The 20,598-nt window shown below is 37.7% G+C and overlaps 2 protein-coding genes and 1 long non-coding RNA gene across 6 annotated transcripts; 2 read left to right on the top strand and 1 right to left on the bottom strand.

Annotated features, from left to right (window-relative positions):
* Positions 1 to 1,076: 1,076 nt before the first annotated feature.
* On the bottom strand, positions 1,077 to 3,839 carry LOC130718382 (uncharacterized). 2 transcript variants are annotated; one of them, XR_009012616.1, is made up of 3 exons: positions 3,591 to 3,839; positions 2,444 to 3,421; positions 1,077 to 1,612 (listed from the first exon to the last, which is right to left on the bottom strand). It is a non-coding gene; the product is annotated as an uncharacterized LOC130718382 (long non-coding RNA). The 2 variants fall into 2 exon arrangements; XR_009012615.1 differs by having other exon boundaries at positions 1,082 to 1,612; positions 2,444 to 2,538; positions 3,591 to 3,836.
* A 2,754-nt stretch (positions 3,840 to 6,593) lies between these two features.
* LOC130717481 (pentatricopeptide repeat-containing protein At1g11290, chloroplastic-like) lies at positions 6,594 to 9,027 on the top strand. 2 transcript variants are annotated; one of them, XM_057567717.1, is made up of 2 exons: positions 6,594 to 7,216; positions 7,298 to 9,027. In XM_057567717.1, exons 1-2 carry the CDS (start codon positions 6,842 to 6,844, stop codon positions 8,732 to 8,734), a joined length of 1,812 nt encoding a protein of 603 aa, XP_057423700.1. In that variant the 5' UTR covers positions 6,594 to 6,841; the 3' UTR covers positions 8,735 to 9,027. The 2 variants fall into 2 exon arrangements, with proteins under 2 accessions (XP_057423700.1, XP_057423699.1); XM_057567716.1 differs by having other exon boundaries at positions 6,594 to 9,027.
* A 7,096-nt stretch (positions 9,028 to 16,123) lies between these two features.
* On the top strand, positions 16,124 to 19,201 carry LOC130717480 (putative pentatricopeptide repeat-containing protein At3g13770, mitochondrial). Of its 2 annotated transcripts, XM_057567715.1 has the most exons (3): positions 16,124 to 16,698; positions 17,181 to 17,602; positions 17,687 to 19,201. In XM_057567715.1, exons 1-3 carry the CDS (start codon positions 16,131 to 16,133, stop codon positions 18,623 to 18,625), a joined length of 1,929 nt encoding a protein of 642 aa, XP_057423698.1. In that variant the 5' UTR covers positions 16,124 to 16,130; the 3' UTR covers positions 18,626 to 19,201. The 2 variants fall into 2 exon arrangements, with proteins under 2 accessions (XP_057423698.1, XP_057423697.1); XM_057567714.1 differs by having other exon boundaries at positions 17,181 to 19,201.
* The last annotated feature ends 1,397 nt before the right edge of the window (positions 19,202 to 20,598 follow it).

Genomic DNA, 20,598 nt, shown 5'->3' with positions numbered 1-20,598 from the left:
TTAGAAATAGGAGAAGCACTAATAGTAGTGGCGTTATATATCTACGATTCTATATAAGACAAACTAGCTAGGATGAACACTGTTAGTTGTGGAAATGCTAGTATCTCAGATATGGTTTAATTTAAGCTTTCCAACAAAATAATTAATACACATGGGTGATGGGTGGGAGCAAATTGCCAGTTATATATTAGTCGTGATCAATTTCCTGCAATGCGTACAATTTTTCCTAAGACCCAAAAGAGGGAAGAATATTTATTCTTTTTCCTCAACGTACTTATTTTTAAACTTGAACAGAGAGAGAAACGTATCAATTGGGATGATGTGATGCAAAATTAAAAAAAAAAAAAAAGAAAAAGAAGTCGAATTGAGTAGAAGAGAAAGTGTGAATGTATTAAAGTTAAGTCCAAATAAAAGTAAGATGTCCAATATATTCCTAAATATGACTGTGCTTCTAGAAACTATAAGTTTATTTTGGAGAAAAAATAAAAAAGCTTGTGACTGATTTTATCTATCTTGCCAGTGAGCAATTAAGCTTGTTGCTCTAAATGAATCTGTACTGGTTAAGTTCAAAACTTTTGGAGTGCATAATTTTTGACGTAAGAGTCCGACTGGAATGATTCTTGTGGCCACAGAAAGTTTGAGTGATGTAGCTTCTGAAAAACACAACCTTTAGACTTATTTTCCTTTTAAATATAATTCCTGAACCTGAAGCGATCAAAGCTCCAGTACATTTCCCTACAATTTGGTATTCTAGAAAATTTTCAAAACTACTAATGCAAAATGAATTTCTCTTGCAATTTAAACTTGAAGAGATCTATTTCAACACAAAGATGGAAATTATTACAATCATGATAGGAGAAGTAATCCTCGATACTAATCTGCTTAACAACTCATTTGTGCCTCAAAAGCTATTTGGTTGCTTGATATCAAAGAAAACTAGCTATTTGAGATAAACCTATGAATTGTCAAATCTATTCATGCTATTCTGAATCTGAATCCTATAATTATGAATTACTCCTATAACTATTAATGCAATCTCTTTGTTCTCAAAAAAAAAAATTATGAATTACTCAGCCTTACTCTATTAACTTGAAAAGTCATTACAAGAATGTACTTGCCTTTTTGACCTATAATTCTTGATAATTTTATTTTTGCTTGTTGGAATTCAACGAATGTTATTCAATGTTTTGATTTATAGCTGTATTATCTTTGACAACTAGAACTATAATTTAAATATTTGTTTATGTGGTATTACATTCTGATACAGAAGTCTTGAATTACCAGAGAAACTACCGTCTTCTTGTTCTTCTAACAGAATCTCTCCTAATGTTGGCCCTAGCACCACTTCCTCCTGTCATCAACCAATTTCCCTACAACCACATTCGAAAATCCAGACCTGAGCCGAGGCGGTGGCCACCACCACAAAATGTGGTTGTGGCTCCCTATGGTTAGCATCACCCTAGCAGTAGCCTTGTTACTAATTCTGATGGGGGCGTTGTGGTTGTACTACAGGTATAGGTCACTACTGCCTCACCACGCACCTGTTGTTGCTGGAGGAGGAGGAGCACCACCTGCTGAAGGAGGAGGAGCACCTAGCTGCTGCTGGATGAGACTGCATGTGGTTGAAGATGCGTAAATGCTTTATATGAATAATTCAACACAAATTAAGCATAACTGTCAAAAGTCCAAAACTTTTCAATAGTTTGATGATTTGTAAGAAGTACATTATTAGTTTTGTGAGTGTAATCCTATGTGAGTGTACTCTATTCTTCTATATATTTTTAGAGAAAGAGAATTTCGTGATATGATATATTTGAAGTGCACGTTCGTTTTCTTTTCTCTATTCTCATTTTCCTCTTTTCTTTATATTTCTTTTCTCTGCATGGTGTCAGAGCTTTTACACTTAGCTTTGACCAAAGTTTGTACAAAAAATACTATAATTACTAAAAAAAATTGTAATGGTCTATCAAGCTTAATTAATACTTCTTTCTCTTTTTCTCTTATTGATATTTTAAAATAACATTGTTCGGTTTACATTTTATTAAATATATTAGAAAAAATGTTTTGGAAAAAAAATGTGAGTTTACTTTCATATAGTGGTCAATATGAATATCTAACTTTTTCCAAATTATTTAAAATAAAACTAAAATACATAAATATTTAAAAGTAAAAAAACGACCATTATTTATTTTCCAATTACGAGAGAAATAATAAGAAAATTAAAATCTATCCATTTTGTGATGTCTAAACTTGTGATGCAAATAAAGTTCTAATGATGCATGCTAGAAATTTTAAAAAATTCTCTATTAATCAAAATGTTAGGACTTAATAATTCTCTAAGTTACAATTTAAATTAGAAGCTTTTTGTAAAACATATCAGGCACATTCAAAGACCAACTCCTAGTGAATATAAAATGCAGGATCTTGAGTCGTAAACTCTTACCCACTGATAGCTTCCACGACTTAATAGCTTTGGCACACAAAATTCAATCTACACCTAAAGTCATGCCCCACGTCTCTCAGCAGCACAATCTCCATCTTCATAGTATGCCCGACATCGATAGAAGAGGAGAAAACAACAAAACAAACAACAAAGGGGTGAGAAGCAATTCAACACAATCCCTTTAGGGAATAACATAACATAAATGAGCTACACATAAGAAGACATATCATGATCAGTTCCACCAAAATATCCATGGTAATCAATCATAAGAACCAATGACTTTGCTCACGGGGCCAAAGCAAATCTTGTCCACAGGACCAAGACAATTCATTAGAATCATCTTTGCTCACAGAGCCAAGAGGAAATAAATTGTGCATATCCTTGCTCACAGACCCAGGGAACATTTATCAAAAAACGTCTCTGTTCATAGAGTCAGAAAGACACATTGCATGTAAGCTTGCTCATGGAGCCAATGCTTATCCATAAACATTACCTTACTCATGAAGCCAAGGTAAATCCATAAGACATTAAGATAATCCAAATCATAAACCACATAAACATACATATATACATTTGAAAAATCTCAGAATTCACATGACTCATCAACGTCACATATCCTCGATCAGACATCATCAAGATCATATATCTTCTTAAGATTTCTCCACCACAACATAAACTTACGTTATTATTTTCATGAGAATATCATAGTTCAAGGTTGTCAAACCATAATAATCCAAGTTCTCATTATAAAAACCATAGCTTGGTTTCCCCTACCCTTACCCTTAAACTTTAGTCACTTATAAGCTTCACACAATCTGTGAACCACATGCTCAGAGTCAGGGGAAGAAAACTACACACCATGAAGGTTGTAGTCACGGTGGTCGAGAAGAGAAAGACCATGTTCCCTCCTCTCTAGCTTGAATCTTTCTTTCTGGACCTCACCATCAAGATCCAGACATCCAACAAGAGTCACAGAGACTGAAAATCATGTTTAAACTGATTAATTTGGCCTTGGAATTACTAGATTTAACTATAAGGTGAAATTATATTTTAATTCAAAAATCAATGATTAAGACTTTAAAATTATGTTTTCTATGCATTAAATCATTAAATGAAGCTCAAGAATGGATTCTGGAAGTGTGTGTACCTCTAAAAAAGCAATTTTGAATACTTTCCAGAACAGGACCGGCTGTGAAGATGAAGATGCGGCAGTGCACGCGGTGGCGATTCTCGTGAGAGAAGAATTGGGTACGGTGGCTGGTTCGTCTCTCTTCCATGAGCATGTTGGTGGTCTCAGCTTGGCAAACGGGGGTCGGACGAGAGAGAAAAACATGTTGGAAAATGGGTGTGCCACCAGGACTGAAGAGAAGGTTTAGATTTATATAGGAGGTCGAAAATACTAATTGTAAAGAAGGACCTTCTCATGTGATGCTTAGCATGGGTTATCACTGCCCAGGGATCCTTAAAATGCAATTTAAGAATTCTTGGACACCCAGAAGTTAATTATTCTATTTTTAGAGGTTATGAAAATAAATACACTAATTAAGAGATTATTCAATTGGTTTAAAATTCTAATTTCACATAATAACTTTTTGTGAAGATTCGCACACTAACTCCCTTGATTAATTTTTTATAATCACTCACAAAGGTATTTTTATACTATAATCTTCATGTATTGGTTGTTAATTTCTTAAATAGAATTTTATCTTCTAATATTTAATTTATTAAATATTTTCACACAACTATAACACACAATAATAATAATAATAATAATTTTATCATTTTAGTAGGAGAAAAATAGAATATTACATTTTTATTCTATTAGCTAAAGTCCTTTTTTATGTGATGAGGGTGAAACCCAAAATAGAATAAATTAAAATAGCTGGACAAGCCTACTACATAAACCCCGTACAAGAGATGATTATATCCCTGTGAGAGCTTGTGGTGCGGATACCAGAATTAAGGCTTTTGTGCATAGTTGGCGAAGAAGTCAACAATTTGATTTGCCTCCCTTGTGTAAGAAAAAAACGGACCTCCTAGTCCTCTGAAGACCATGTTTTGGATCACATCCACGATTAATAAGTTTGATGGTTGTTGCTGAGTTACTTTCCAATATTAGTTTCTTAATCATCAAGTCCCAAGTAATGTGTAGATACACCAAATGATTCTTTGGATTGTGGTGCACACCATATATGTGAATTTTCCATAGATGTGTCGATCGAAGAGTACTGGGATAAAAAATGAGATTGCTTTTGTTCTTCCAAATTCTCCATAACATATATGCTTCTAAACAGCTAAGGCCAAGAAGACAATTGGTTTGAAGGTTACTCCATAACCAAGATTTGATAACTCTGTTAAAGAAAAGAAACTTAGACCATTCAGGCCTTAACTGAAGCCAAACATTGTTAATGAATCTGTTGGGTTTAGTGCGTATAGGGCCCAAAACGATGTTGTTAGTCTAGGGAGAGCTCTCTCTCTCTCTCTCTCTCTCTCTCTCTCTCTCTCTCTCTCTTGCCTATGATGGATTCGGTTAGGGTCTCCTTAGCCTTTTTTTTCAAGGCAGCTGCAGCCAGCCTTCGCGGCAGTGGTCAATTTCCCCCTTTCCAGTTCGTGATCTGACACCCTTGTTGTTTCCAATTTCCTGTGCTTATGTTTCATTCAAATATCGTTGTCCCTTCTTCTTTTGTGGGTTTTTTGTGATGTGGTGTTGCTCCCTAGACGCGGTGCTGCTCGGTTGAGGGCACCCTCAAGGGGGAGGCTTATATGTGGTACTGAGCAGAACGAATCTGATGTTTCGAGGAGGCTTAAATATGGCTTTGTAAGGGATAATGTCACTCTGTTCATCAATGGAATCTCTAAATTGGTGAGATGTAAACAAATAAAGGGCTTCTTTTCACAACATGGGAGTCTAGAAAAGGTCTTTGTCATATGCGAGAAGAATAAGGGACGCTAGTAGCATTTTGGCTTCGTCAAATTTTCATCCATGGCTTGTGCAGAGATGGATATTAAATTCTTGGATGGTATCAAGGTGGTTTGTGCCTTTCAGTAAGTGAAATGCGCAAGGTTCCCCTTGTTGGTGAAGGGGTCTGGTGTGAAGAAGATGGGCGGCAACTACAACACAAGTGGGGCATTTGAAGGAGGAGGAGTTTGTTTCGGACCTGTATCATCGCGAGATGTTTTGATGGGGGAGCCAATGAAGCACATGAAGGTTTTTTTTATCCTGCGGCTGAGGTATACGTGTTGGTTTTAATTATCTTTACGATATGGGGCAGAGGATTACAGATGAACCTTTGTTTCTAAATATTGATATGCATGGGTGTTGGAGGGAAGTTGTGTCTTTTCAGGTGGATGGTGGTGATGGAAAGGGGTTACATGTGTTGGTGGTCCAGCCTTGACCTTCCCTTCATGTAGGCTCACGATATTTTGGTCGAGCAATTCCATTAGGTGTCTTGGTTGTATTAGGTGAAGGGGCTTGGAAAGTTTAAGTCACGAAGGAATCTTTTAATGAAGACACCTCTAAAGGAAGATGCTAGAGTGTGCTTTAACTGCAATAAGCCAGGACACATGGTAAGGGACTGCAAGACACCAAGGGTTGAAGCAGGAGCAACATTGAATGTTGCGAGAGGAAAACGTTTGGTAACAGCAAGACGAGTGTACACCTTGAACGGTGACGGAGCTGCTAGCACCGAGGAGCTAGCTCGGGAGTAGGTAGTGTCGTCAGTGACCTTGTCAGTTGTCACTGTGTTGTTTTCAGCTTGATGTTTTGTTTGCTTTAGTGGAATTGTATTTCCACCTATCTATGTTGTAGTAGTTACTACCCTTGTTTTTCAATTTCTAAATCACAAATGTAACCTCTTGATGAACCCGCCCCAACCAACTCACATCCCGTTAAATTGTGAGCCAAAATGGGATGGGTTTAACAGGTTGTTGGGTTGCATTTTCCAGCCCAACCTGCCCCAAACTGCAGCGGGGTGGGATAGCCCAACGGGCTAGAGCCATATTGCCACCCGTATTAGGACCTTAGATTATATTCTTTTTTCAATTTACATTTGTCCCAAGAGTTGGACTACCCCTTAGGCCCTTATACTTTACTTTCTATTATTAATAACGCTTTGGTTTATAAAAAAAAAAAGCATATTCAATTGAGCGTAACAAGTAACAAAGCACACACTCAACCAGCACTGACCAAGCGTGAACTTGACAATAATCATACATATTCCATTGACAAAATCATTCAAAATTCTCATATTTCGTCGTCATCATCATGTTCTTCAACGTTTTCATCTTCTTTTCCCACATTGCCTTCTTCACACCCATCACTTGAAACATCCACTTCACAATGTCCCTGCTCTGCTTAATTCATGTCATGATAGTGCCCTTGGATTGTTCAGATCAACGATGGAGGAGGAGCCCAACAACACAATGGCGTGGAACTTGACCATCAGGACCCATGTTGATTTGGGACAGTTCCATTCAGCTTTGTCAACGTTCAAAAAAATGAGACAAATGGGTGTTCCCCATGATACTTTTACTTTTCCAGTAGTGAACCGAGCTTTATCATCCATGAGGGCTGATGCTGTGTATGGAAAGATGACCCATTGTGTAGCAATTCAAATGGGTTTGGATTTGGATTTATATTTTTGTAACACAATGATTGATTTTTATGTGAAATGTTGGTGCATTGGTTGTGCTCGCCGCGTGTTTGATCTAATGCTGCACAGAGATGTGGTTTCCTGGACGTCGATGATTGCTGGATATATTTCTGAGAGACATGTTAGTGTGGCTTGTGATTTGTTCAACAAGATGAGGGTGGAATTGGAACCAAATTCAGTTACTCTTATTGTAATGTTGCAGGCATGTTGTGCTTCCACGCCATTAAATGTGGGAACTCAAATTCATGGGTATGCAGTGAAGAGTGGAGTGCTAATGGATTGGTCGGTGAAAAATTCAGTTTTGAGAATGTATGCTGATAAAGGGAGTACTGAAGAAGTGGAACTTTTATTTAGTGAAATCAACAAAAGGGATGTGGCTTCCTGGAATATTTTGATTTCCTTTTATTCCATGGTAGGAGACATGATGAGAGTGGCTGGTTTGGTCAATGAAATGCAGAGCCTAGAAGGGCATTCATGGAACATTGAGACTTTAACACTAGTTATATCAGCATTTGCAAAGTGTGGTAATCTTTCTAAGGGTGAAGGCGTGCATTGCTTAGTCATAAAAACAGGTTTTTCTGATGATGTTTTGCAAACTTCTCTGCTTGACTTTTATGCCAAATGTGGGAAATTGGACATATCAGTTCAACTATTTAGAGAGATTCATTTTAAAAGTTACATCACTTTGGGTGCTATGATGTCAGGTTTCATTCAAAATGGTTCTTTTATGGAGGCCATAGCTTTGTTCCAGCAAATGCAAGCTGAAGATCTTGTTATTGTCCCTGAGATTTGGAGAAATCTACTTGATGCATGTGCAAACCTGGGAGCTTTGAAGTTGGGAAGAGTTGTCCATGGTTATCTTATGAAGAACTTGTTTAATGGACCTGTTGAGGGTAATCTGCACATGGAAACCTCTATCTTAAACATGTACATTAGAGGTGGTAATATATCTTCAGCTAGAGCAGTTTTTGACAGGATGCCTGTCAAAGATGTTATAGCATGGACATCAATGATTGAGGGATTTGGATCCCATGGTTTTGGTTTTGAAGCCCTTAAGTATTTTAATTTAATGATGGAGCATAGAATGCAGCCGAACTCCGTTACCTTCTTGAGCTTATTATCTGCTTGCAGCCACTCTGGCCTTGTCAGTGAAGGCTGCAAAATTTACTATTCTATGAAATGGGGTTTTGGTATTGAACCAGCTTTGGATCACCATACTTGCATGGTGGATCTTTTCGGTCGATGTGGGATGGTTAAAGAGGCCTTATCCATAATATTGAAAATGGTAATTTTACCAGATAGCAGGATTTGGGGTGCTCTTCTAGCAGCTTCAGGAGTTTATGGAAATAAAACATTGGGAGAATATACAGCACAAAGACTGTTGGAACTTGAACCTGATAATGCTGGATACCATACGTTGTTGAGTAATGTAAAAGCAAGTGCCGGAAGGTGGAATGAGGTTGAAGAATTAAGGAGAGAGATGAGTGAAAAAGATCTCAAGAAGAAACCAGGGTGGAGCTGCATTGAGGTAAAAGGGGTCAGTTACGGATTTCTTTCTGGAGATATAACACACCCTGAAGCAGAAGAGATTTATGCGGCATTGTGTACATTGAGTCGAGTGACACAGGATTTTGGGTAAGATATTTAAAGCGGTTCAAAAGGGTATTGAAAATATGTCTTGGCTAATATCAGCTACTTCAAACCAATGCTTGGCAAAGCACTGTCTAACCTAATCCCAAGTTCTTCAGTGAAGAAAATGGGCTAATTTGTGATTTTATATCGGCTCCGTAAAGGGAAGAAAATGAATGTGTAGAATGATTATTGCACTGAGTTTAGGATTAATAATTTGTTGCAGGAAATCATATATGATTTCTTCATTTGAGAACCAGTCTGCCCTCGTAAGCACTCAAACAAATGTCGAGTTCTGGTTAAGTACTTTTGACATGTTTAAATTACGATTATATACAACCAAGGTGTAGGTGATGTTTGATCCGTCAAGATGATATAATAATTCCAGCGACTATCCCAACCATTTTAGGACAAATTCTTGTTTTTCTCAGGACTCTTGCTTAGTTCATTCGTAGACTATATAATAGTTCATTTTAGTGCTGCACAAACCCAAGCCCAATAAGAGACAACAGCTTTTAACTACACTCAATTCTAAAGTTACATTTAGCACCATCAGGAATTAATGTGGAGTAACGTTATTCGTCTTCTGATCAATACGAGACCCTCAAGATAGTCGGATCTAGACTTGGGTTTTTCCACCAAAGTTGTAGCCCTTAAAGTTAGCTTTGTAGTGCTTCCAAGTTCCAACCACATCCAATTCCAAGTTCCGTAGCTTAAGATATCATTGTTTTAGCCCAGACTACTCAAACTGACAAGGTTCAGTATCAACATCAGACGTCCTAGTTTTGTGATTCGGAAACAATCATCATTGGATTATCAAAATGTGCTGAACAAGGTGCTTCAGAATGTGCCATCAGAATTTGACATCAGCATTTAATTGCATTGCGATTTTGACCAAGCTAGAGATACATTCAGAACTTGAGTTCAACATTAAAATTGACACATAGGAGCCAAATAAAGAATATGTACACTAATAAAAATGATTAAAGAACATCCTACTAGCTTAACTAATAGTAACAAAAGAAAAATCCCTGCAACAACGCCAAAAACTTGATGCCCTTAACGAGTTTCGGAGGTTCTAATACCATCTTACAAGAGATGAGAAAAGAAGAAGCGAAATGAAATGAAATTGAATACATTGTAATTGAGCTAATGATATTCAAAATGAATTTTAAAACTATTTTTTTTTTTTGAAAATAACAATATAATTAACTATTAACTCAACACCTGATAGTCATGTGCCTCTCTAATGAACTATATCTACCAGCTCTAGTTGCATCAGCATGTGCCAAGTTCTTTTCAATATTTGACAAAAAGTGAGAATTGTTAAGAAATCAGTAAAAGGGAGAGAAGAGAAGTGCTGCGGAGCAACTAGAGCTACAGTATCTCCAAAAGTTGGAGCACCCGAAGAAATCTCGTTGATTGACTTCAGCTTTACGTTTATTTATTTTAATTTCATATCTTAGGGCTATTTTGATTTTATTAATTTCAGGTCTCAGTGCTATTGACGATTTTAGAATTTACTATTTAGTTAGGATTTAAGATTTCCTATTTAATTAGGATTTGTTATTTAAATTTAGGATTTAGTATTTAATTAGAATTTACTATTTAAACAGTTGTTGTTTTCTTTTATGAGACAGTTTGAAGTTTTAGAATTTTTGGAATTAGTAGAGAAGTGTTCTCTTTGTCTGTCAACCTTCGGTATTTTCCGGTATTCTCCATGAAAATCAATGAATCTTGATCTCCAACCTTCGGTATTTTTCGGTAGTCTCCGTGAAAATCAACAAATCTTGGCATTTGAATTCTCGGTATTCTGCGGGTATCAACGAGAGTTTGAATTTATCCTTCTACCCCCACGCACGCTGCATCAGAGTGGTATCAGCCTTTGATCCAGTTCTGCCCTATTTCAAAAAAAAAACCAAAAAAAAACACAAACCCAGTACCTCGGGAAATCCCACCTCACGTTGCTCCTTGCCTATGCCATGCACCCCCGCTTCTCCGCCTCAGGTTTCCGTTCACGCCGTCGACATCCTTCCTCTCTCGTGTGCCACCATCGTCTCCCACCGACCCCACAAAATGCCGCCCCGACGACCTCGTACGCCTCCCGTTGCGCCACCGAACGTGTTCAATGTGACGCATCTTATTCCTTTTGTTGGTGACTCTTCTTCTGACGACGACACCACCTCGGATTCGAGGGCGAATCTTTTCGACCCTGAGGGAATGATACGGAGCAATTAGAGCCACAGTATCTCCAAAAGTTGGAGCACCCGAAGAAATCCCGCTGATTGACTTCAGTTTTACGTTTATTTATTTTAATTTCATATCTTAGGGCTATTTTGATTTTATTAATTTCAAGTCTCAGTGTTATTTAGGATTTTAGGATTTACTATTTAATTAGGATTTAGGATTTCCTATTTAATTAGGATTTGCTATTTAAATTTAGGATTTAGTATTTAATTAGAATTTACTATTTAATCAGTTGTTGTTTTCTTTTATGAGACAGTTTGAAGTTTTAGAATTTTTGGAATTAATAGAGAAGTCTTCTCTTTGTCTGTCAACCTTCGGTATTTTCCGGTATTCTCCGTGAAAATCAAGAATCTTGATCTCCAACCTTCGGTATTTTTCGGTATTCTCTATGAAAATCAACGAATCTTGGCCTTTGAATTCTTGGTATACTGCGGGTATCAACGAGAGTTTGAATTTATCATTCTACCCCCCACGCATGCTGCTTCAAGAAGAGAGGAGCAAGAGAATAATAGTGTGAATCAGGAGTCAGAGAATACTGTGAATGGGGGTAAGTTGCTTGATGCAACCTCCCCTATATTTATAACATTAGTCAATGGGCCAAGTATAAGAAGATCAGAGTACATGGGCTTGGTACAATGGTCATCCTATTTATAACACTCCCCCTGGATGACCATCCCGTTAGAATGTGCCTCATTAAAACCTTCATAGGAAAAACTCAGTGGGATAAAAACCTAGTGAAAGAAAAAAAGTACAACATTCTATAGTTCGTGTCTGTAAATTGCCTCATTCAAAACCTTACCATGAAAAACCCAATGGGAAAAAAACTCGGTTAAGGAAAAAAGAGTACAATGCATATTAATTAAGATCTTTCAACCGACGAACTTCAATATTTCGCACAAACTTTTCAAAAGTTGCTGTTGAAAGAGCCTTCATAAATAAGTCTGCCAAATTATCACTTGAACAAATTTGTTGGATGTCTATGTCACCATTCTTTTGTAGACCATGAGTGAAGAAGAGCTTCGGTAAAGTGTGCTTTGTCCTACCTCCCATGATGTATCCTTCCTTTGCCTTGTATTGTTTCAAAGATGATTTATGAATCATCTATGTAGATTTTCCTATATTCATATTTGGGCATGCAATGGGACCGTAAGTGGTTTAAATGCATTCTCCATGTTATCAAACAAAAATCTGTTATCCCATACAACATGTTTCAAATAGAACTCGCTCTTAGCCAACTAGGAAATGTATTTCATATTTTCATATTCCGCTGAGTAACACACAATTTGTTTATTCTCTCCCCCTAAGATGGGGAAGTCTAATGTATCAAAATGACAATCACCAAACAAGGTTGTAAAAAAAGATCTCATGTATTGGTTAAGATCTTTTATATAAAGTGAGATTCATACATTCAAAAACTCAGTTTCTAAATCATAACCATGTTTTATGGCATGAACAAAATTGGCAGCACACTAACTCCAAAGCCAAATGTGAATGAAATAGATTTCAGTCCAGCTTTATACATTTGAACAAACAGTGTCCACTTTGTGCAAAATCATATATCAATGAGTTCCATGATATATTATCTTTTGCAAATATTTTATCAAAAGAAAAGTATGATTCTTGTACTTTTCCACTAACAGGTGCATTGTCATCCTTGTCAAGTGCTTGAATACCCTCACATGCACTTATTTCACTTCAAAATCTCAATTTTATCATATTGTATCCCTTGATTTTGCATTTCTTAAAGAGTTTAAGATCTTCAGGAACTTACCATGTTGTGCATACCCAACAATCATGGCTGTCCACAAAACAACACCATTCTCTTTCATCATTGTCAATATTCTATTTTTCTCTTCTAGGCAACAATATTTTGGCTCTTCGGGAGCCTTATATCTTTCTGTCGTACTCAAATATAATAAGAACATGGTTAGTTTTGCTATTGAGGTAAGTACATAGTCCTCCAAGTACTAACTTTTTTAGCTTAAATGGACTTGAGTAATGAGTTAAGAGCACTACAAACATGATTGGTAACATGTAGATCAGAAGGCCTGAAATTGTAAAGGGAATCAGTTCCAGAGTCTGTAAAATTTTCACATCAAATTGGGTCCCTAAGAAATTTTTTTTAATTCAATTAAGGTCAAATGCTGCCAGTCATCAATTTTATCCTACTGAGCAATTCCACGTGGCTTTTTTAATTTTATTTAAATAAAAAAATTAATTTTTTTTAATTCCAACACACATATTAAAGCATAAAAAAAACTTAATAAAATACCTAATCTAAATAAAAACCTAATCTAAATACTAATCCCTAATCAGAGTAATGCCCCTAATTTGATTAATTGTTTCAATATTTTTTTGGAGAAACTAACAATCAATGATAAAGAAAAAACAGGGAAAGGAACTAAATCAGATACAGCTTTAGTTCCACCACTAAAAAACCTTGGACAAAATCAACCCTATCATTTTAACGTAGCAATGAACCCGCTGAATACACATCCCCCAAATTAAAGCAATGCAAAAATGTTTCAAACCCAGAAATAATCACTTTCTTCAACACCTTCATCTTCCTCTTCCTCTTCACATCACCCAAAACCCAGAAAACAGTGGAGAGGCTAAAACTAGCCAAAACAAAACCAAAACAGGGGAACACAGAACAGACCATCTATCCTAGCAAAGTTCAAGCCAGCAAAAACCATCCTTCCAACTTGTCAACTTTTCACCATACTTATCTATTATGCAGCAAACCAAATCTGCCTCAGATGGGTTAACAAAGTGAAGAGAACACAGTGGCAGAAACAGGTGAGTCGCGAGTGTTGTCGCGCGCCACCGCCCTAACCCTCTTGCTCCGCTCCTCCACCTTCGTCATCTGAACTACCCCTAACATTCGCTCCAGTTCCCTCACCTTCGTCTCCTTCTCCGTGTTCCCCTGCCTCGGGTCCTTCACTTCTCTCTCCAGATCCTCAATCCTTGCCTCTCTCTCCTCTGCGACGTTCCTCAGCTCCGCCTCGCCGTCACGCAACCGCTCGATCTCCGCCTTCAAGGTCTTGATCTGGTCATCCTTGTGTCGCAGAGATTCTCGCGGCGCGTCGGTCTCCTTGTCGACAACCCAGATCACGAAATCAGGGGTACCATGGTAGCTGCAGTTGAGATTGGCGTGACAAACAGGGCTCTGGATCTTTGAGATGGCTGGTGACGGAGGAGTAGACGAAGGTGGGGAACGTTTGGAGGATTTCAGGGCGAACACCACCATTCTCTCTTCCCCTCTCCAGCTCTCTATCTTCTTCCACACAACTAGGGTCCAAATTAGGAATTTGGGCTTAATTGGGGCTCATATGAGTTAATTAGGGCTGACATTAGTTAATTAGGACTTAATTAGGAATTAATGTTGATTTTCATTTAATCATATCATGTGGCATAGGTTGTTATTTAAAAAAAATTATAAAAGCCACGTGGATAATGTGACAGTGAAAAAATTGAGACACATCAGTGACTGACACACTTTGTACTTAATTGAATTAAAAAAATTCTTAGGGACCCAATTTGATGCGAAAATTTTACAGACCCTGGAACTGATTCCCTTTACAATTTCACGGGTCTTGTGATATATTAAGCAAAAAAGAATACCTTAATCATAAGAAAAAGTGAGTGGAAAGTGGAAAGAAATAGAATGAGCTAAGAGCAACTCCAACGGGAGTTGCTTAGCATGGTTGCTTAAATTAAGGAACGTTCCTTATTTTTCTGCTCCATTGGAGCTTGCTGAGGTGGCGTTGCTTATAGCTCAAAGCTAAGCAATGTTGCTTAAATAAGCAACGCTCCTTAGCTTGCTGCAGGTAGTAAAAAATTGTTTTTTCTCTTTTCATTCAGCAACAGAAAATCGTTAAAAGGGGAGGGAAGAACCGATCAATGGATAAGCAGAAGCAACAAACAGAGATAAAATACACAGATCAATGAACAAGCAGAGATCCAACAATACAAAGCAACCCAGAAAAGAGATGAACACAGATTAAACAATTAAAATACACTTTTTTGAAACAAATCAAAAAAATTACACAAGGATCTCTAATCTGATGGCTGGAGTCTTGCATGCCCTCTGAACCTTTGAGCCATTGAGCCTCTGATATCGGATCTGTAACCTTGCATGTCCTCTGAACCTCTGAAACTTGCATGTCCTCCGACTGAGTGATCTAGGCTTCGATTGAGTGAGAGGGAGCAAGTGGGTCTGAGACGGTTGAGAGGGTTGAGTGTGTGAGGAAGCTTCGAGAAAGTGGGTCTGAGACGGCAGTGAGGGAGTGAGCTTCGAGAAAGAGGGTCTGAGACGGCGGTGAGAGAGTGAGCTTCGAGAAAGAGGGTCTGAGACGAGGGTCTGAGACGGCGGTGAGAGAGTGAGAGAGAGAAAGAGGGTCTGAGACGGCGGTGAGAGAGTGAGAGAGAGAAAGAGGGTTTCAGAGAATTTGGGTTTCATGGTCTGAGAGTGGCTTCAGAGAAAGAGGGTTTCAGAGGGTGGAGAAGCTTCGAGAATGAGAGGGTGATGTCGTTTTGGCCTTTTGGGTGAGTGAGAATGATAGAGTGCTGTCGTTTTGGTCCTTTTTTTTATGGGTCGTCGTTTTGGTCCATAAAATGTGACCGTTGGGGCCCAAATGTAAGTATTTTTTAATTAAATGTCAATTCTTTTTTAATTAATTCATTCTTAATTAAATGCCAATATATCTTGGTATAAATAAGATGTTTGTACCAGTTTTTTTTACTTGCATTTTTTCACTTTCACACAATTTCATTCTTCCCACATACACAATTTAATTTTTGAGTGAGTTTTCATTATTATTTATTTTGCAATGAATTGTATCTTATTTCGAATTTAATTATATAATATAATGTAATGCATTTTGTTTGAATTTTGTTTTAAATACCATGTCCAATTTTAAATATTTTCACCACTGTTATAAATATTAATTAATATTTAAATTTAAGTCATGTTTAGTTGGAAATAAAAAATATAAACATATGAGATACAGTGGGGTCCAACTAAAAGTAAAATAAACAGTCATGCACTGGAGTGAATTCTGCATGAGTTGCTTATGAGTTGCTTAAATCCTATGTGGCAGTCTGGGCCCACCAGAATAGCATTTAAGCGACCCAAGTAAAGCATTGGAGATGCTCTAATGTGCCTTGTTCGGACGGTTGTCACCTTTCCATGCAAGTTTGAATTGAAACCTTCTACCTCGTCAATCGTCATCTTCCACACTAACTATTCCCTACGCATGCTTCGCGCAAGACATGTCCATATCCATGTCTCACCTTCCACACACAAGAACTTCATCCAACAACTACCTCTACTATCGTTCCTTTCATACTCTCGACTCCTTCTCAGCACTCTCAGTTTCTCCCCTCATCTTCAACAACCACTTCTACAAATGGCCCTTTGCGGCCACGACATGAAGTTCAAAGGCTACAACGCACTCTTGAACGAGTGCGTGAGCAAGAGGGCCTTAAGAGAAGGCCAGAGAGTCCATGCCCACATGATCAAAACTCGTTATCTTCCTTCTGTGTTCCTCAGGACGAGGTTGATCGTGTTGTATACGAAATGTGACTCTTTAAGAGATGCTCGGCACGTGTTCGATGAAATGCCTGAACGGAATGTGGTGTCGTGGACGGCTATGATTTCAGCTTATTCTCAGAGAGGGTATGCCTCTCAAGCCTTGAATCTTTTTGTCCAGATGTTAAGATCAGGTATTCTTGGTTTGCACGAGCTCATGAGAGTGGGTATACCTTTTTCATAATGCAATTTGAATGCTTGATTTTGTTTTTTAAGTATTGGTTATACGTGGGAGGGGATGTAAGGTTACTTGTTACGCCCAAGTTGATAATTTAGACTTTTTTAGTATGTATAATAATGGTGAAGATTGAAAATGTAATCTCATGTGAACTATCTAAACTCCCATTACTGGCACAATCCTAGTGGCTTGACAATTTAGAATTCAAATGTTAAGATTCTTGATTACCAATAACTAATGTTGATAGAATCTTCATTGAATTTGAAGAACCTATCGAGCCTGTAATAATCATGTTGTGAGGAGAAACTAAAAGATGCAGATTGTATTTTCTTTTCTGAATGTATTGGCTTCAGGATTTCTATTTTGATATTTTTGGGTTCCTTTTGAGTTTTGTCCCACTGGTTTCTGTGTGCTGATGATATGTATGCCTTTCTGCAGGGACAGAACCTAATGAGTTCACTTTTGCTACAGTGCTTACGTCATGTACAAGTTCTCTGGATTCCATGCTAGGGAGGCAAATCCACTCTCTTATCATAAAATCAAATTATGATGCCCATGTTTATGTAGGAAGCTCACTCCTTGACATGTATGCCAAAGATGGTAAAATTCATGAAGCTCGAGGCATTTTTGAATGTTTGCCAGAAAGAGATGTTGTTTCCTGTACTGCTATAATCTCTGGATATGCTCAACTGGGTCTGGATGAAGAGGCATTGGATCTTTTTCGCCAGTTGCGAGGAGAAGGAATGCAATCAAATTATGTTACTTATGCTAGTGTTTTAACTGCCCTTTCTGGGCTTGCTTCTCTAGATCATGGCAAGCAAGTGCACAACCATGTTCTTCGCTCTGAAGTTCCCTCATATGTAGTTCTTCAAAACTCTTTGATTGACATGTACTCAAAATGTGGAAACCTCACTTACTCAAGAAGGATATTTGATACCATGCAGGAGAGAACTGTTATGTCTTGGAATGCAATGCTGGTCGGGTATGGAAAACATGGAGAGGGAAGAGAAGTGCTTGAGCTGTTTACTTTAATGAGAGAAGAAAACGAAGTAAAACCTGACGGTGTCACAATGTTGGCTGTGTTATCTGGCTGCAGTCATGGAGGATTGGAAGACAGAGGACTTGATATTTTTTACGATATGACCAGTGGAAAAATTGGAGTTGAGCCAAAGAAGGAGCACTATGGGTGTGTTGTTGATTTGCTTGGCCGTGCCGGTCGAGTAGAAGAAGCGTTTGAATTCATAAAAAAGATGCCTTTTGAACCAACAGCTGCAATATGGGGTTCCCTTTTAGGTGCTTGTAGTGTTCATTCAAATGTTGACATTGGTGTATTTGTGGGTCATCGGCTTCTAGAAATTGAGCCTGGAAATGCTGGAAATTATGTTATTCTGTCTAACTTATATGCTTCAGCAGGAAGATGGGAAGATGTAAGATCACTAAGGGACATGATGTTGAAGAAGGCAGTGATGAAAGAGCCTGGAAGAAGCAGGATTGAGCTTGATCAAGTACTTCATACTTTCCATGCTAGTGATCGTTCTCATCCAAGAAGAGAAGAGGTCTATATTAAAGTGAAGGAATTATCAGTTAGATTTAAAGAAGCTGGTTATGTTCCTGATTTGAGTTGTGTTTTACACGATGTGGATGAGGAGCAGAAGGAGAAGATACTTCTCGGCCATAGTGAAAAGTTGGCCTTGTCTTTTGGACTAATTTCTACTCCAGAAGGTGTGCCAATCCGTGTCATTAAAAATCTCCGTATTTGTGTTGACTGCCATAATTTTGCTAAATATATCTCAAAGATTTATGGTAGAGAAGTGTCTTTGAGAGATAAAAACCGGTTTCATCAAATTGTTGGAGGAAAATGTTCCTGTGGAGATTACTGGTGAGAAGATTTTGATAGATAGCACTTAATTAACATCTAAGGCGCATGAAAAAAAGGCTCTTGATCTTCGGTCTTTGATTTGTGTTAGGACTGAAATTTGGCTTGCAATTAAGTAGTAGTGTAGTATGAAATTCCTCCAAGAAAAATGGACACAGAGAAATTAATGAACAAGGAAGTGTCAACTGACCAATAGTGCAATGTAATTTGAGAGGATCCAAAACAGCATGTATTAAAATGCTTCACAATGCTCCTTTGTCTTCTCTGCTGTGGATTTTCATGTTATTCTCTTCACAATGCTCATGGCTTCACAGCCTGTAGCTCTTTCATCTCTGCCAGGGCTTCGCCTATTGTTCTCTTTTGCTCTTGGGGAACTCATCTAAGATGTACTCTAGGTATTCATATATATTCTCGAGTTTGTCCATTTTGATCTTTGATTTTCTTAATGTGTTACATTTGAAAGCTTCCTCGGTAAGCGATGTTGTGATAGCGAAGACTTGGGTTCTTTTATTGAATGTTCTACATAGGATTTTTTGTCACGAGTATATTGTCAATGAAGTTGTTGAACTTGAAATGTTGCTTATTTTGCTGCTTTTTGTCATAAATTAGAGTATTTTAATTTTTTTCAATTAAGGTTCTATTGGGTTCTGTAATTCATTTGCATGCTTCATTTTTTATACACATTGTGCATAGAACCAGAAGCTTTGGGAAAATATTGTGCATCCTTTGATGTTTGAGTATTTAGTCTTTGGGATATGGATATTAGACTTTGCTGCGGACGCATCCAATAAAAGTTGCCACTAAGGTTCTGGCATTAAACCCTTATTAGATATCTCAATATTTTTTCCCTCTTGTTCTCATTTGCTATTAAGACACAAAAGAAAGCTATAGGCCAAACCATGCATGAGATAACTTAGAGTTAAATGGTGTATAGGCTTTGGTGGTGGTTGTTGTTCAGTTTTGTTATTCTTCATTTCAAGTTTGACAAGTACTTCATATGTTTTGCTGAGAATTGATGTATTACAAAATGTAGAGGTTTCAATTATGCTGTAAACGGATTCAATGATGATGGGTAGTCTGTGCTGAGCTGTGGTAATGCTTAGGCAGTATTGATTGCAATTAATTCTGCCATGAATTTGGGTGCAATTTCTAGTCTTGAAAGTGGAATGTGTACTTACATTCCTTGGAGGCATTCTCAATGCAAAATGTTCTATGTTGCATCAAGTGAATCTGAGACCGCAATTGCATGATAGTTTATAGTGTTGTTTTTCGGACACTAACTTTAGATAAACTGTAAGATGAGGACAGGTCATGTAGAAATTAGAATACCTTTGTAAAATCTGCTTTCCCTTTTAACTTTCACTTAAATTAGTGTTGTTTGCATCACATGTTGTCTTTTAACTAGTAAAACTGGCTTTTGATAGGTTTGATCTCCAAAAAGTTTGAGAAAAGAATCTTCTTTAATATGTTCATGAATATCGAAATAGATCGTGGCCTCAAGTGGATAAATGGTTACTTAACTTCATATTACTGATGGCCATCTTTGAAACGTTATATGGTTAGTTCTGGCACCTATGCCATGCTAGGATGCGGCCTACAAGATTCACTGGCAGTGAATTAATCATTCCTCTTGGCCATACAATTGAAAATGAGTAGTTCTGTTTGCTTTCCCTTCCTTGTCCATCCATATGCTATTGAAGTATTAAGTGTGTGGTTAAATTAGTTAGCTTTAAGTTAGTAAGTTAGTTTGGGGCTCACATCCAAGTTCAATTCCCGATACAAGTAAGTAAATTAGGCCCAGATCCAGCGTATGGGCGGAAAACTCTCTCTTTCTGGACTAGGCCGTCCTATGCTGGCGGCCATGGTCCTGTAAAGAGCCCGCCCATGTCAGTTCAGGAGCCTTTATCTTGAATCTCGTTTGCTTCTGTGGCGGGTCCTTGGTGAATGACTCGCCCAGCCCACAAGACATTGTGCTTGAGT

Source organism: Lotus japonicus, chromosome 5 (genome assembly GCF_012489685.1).
Source record: "Lotus japonicus ecotype B-129 chromosome 5, LjGifu_v1.2".
In the NCBI taxonomy this organism is placed as follows: Eukaryota; Viridiplantae; Streptophyta; class Magnoliopsida; order Fabales; family Fabaceae; genus Lotus; species Lotus japonicus.
This window is presented reverse-complemented; position numbering and strand designations above follow the sequence as displayed.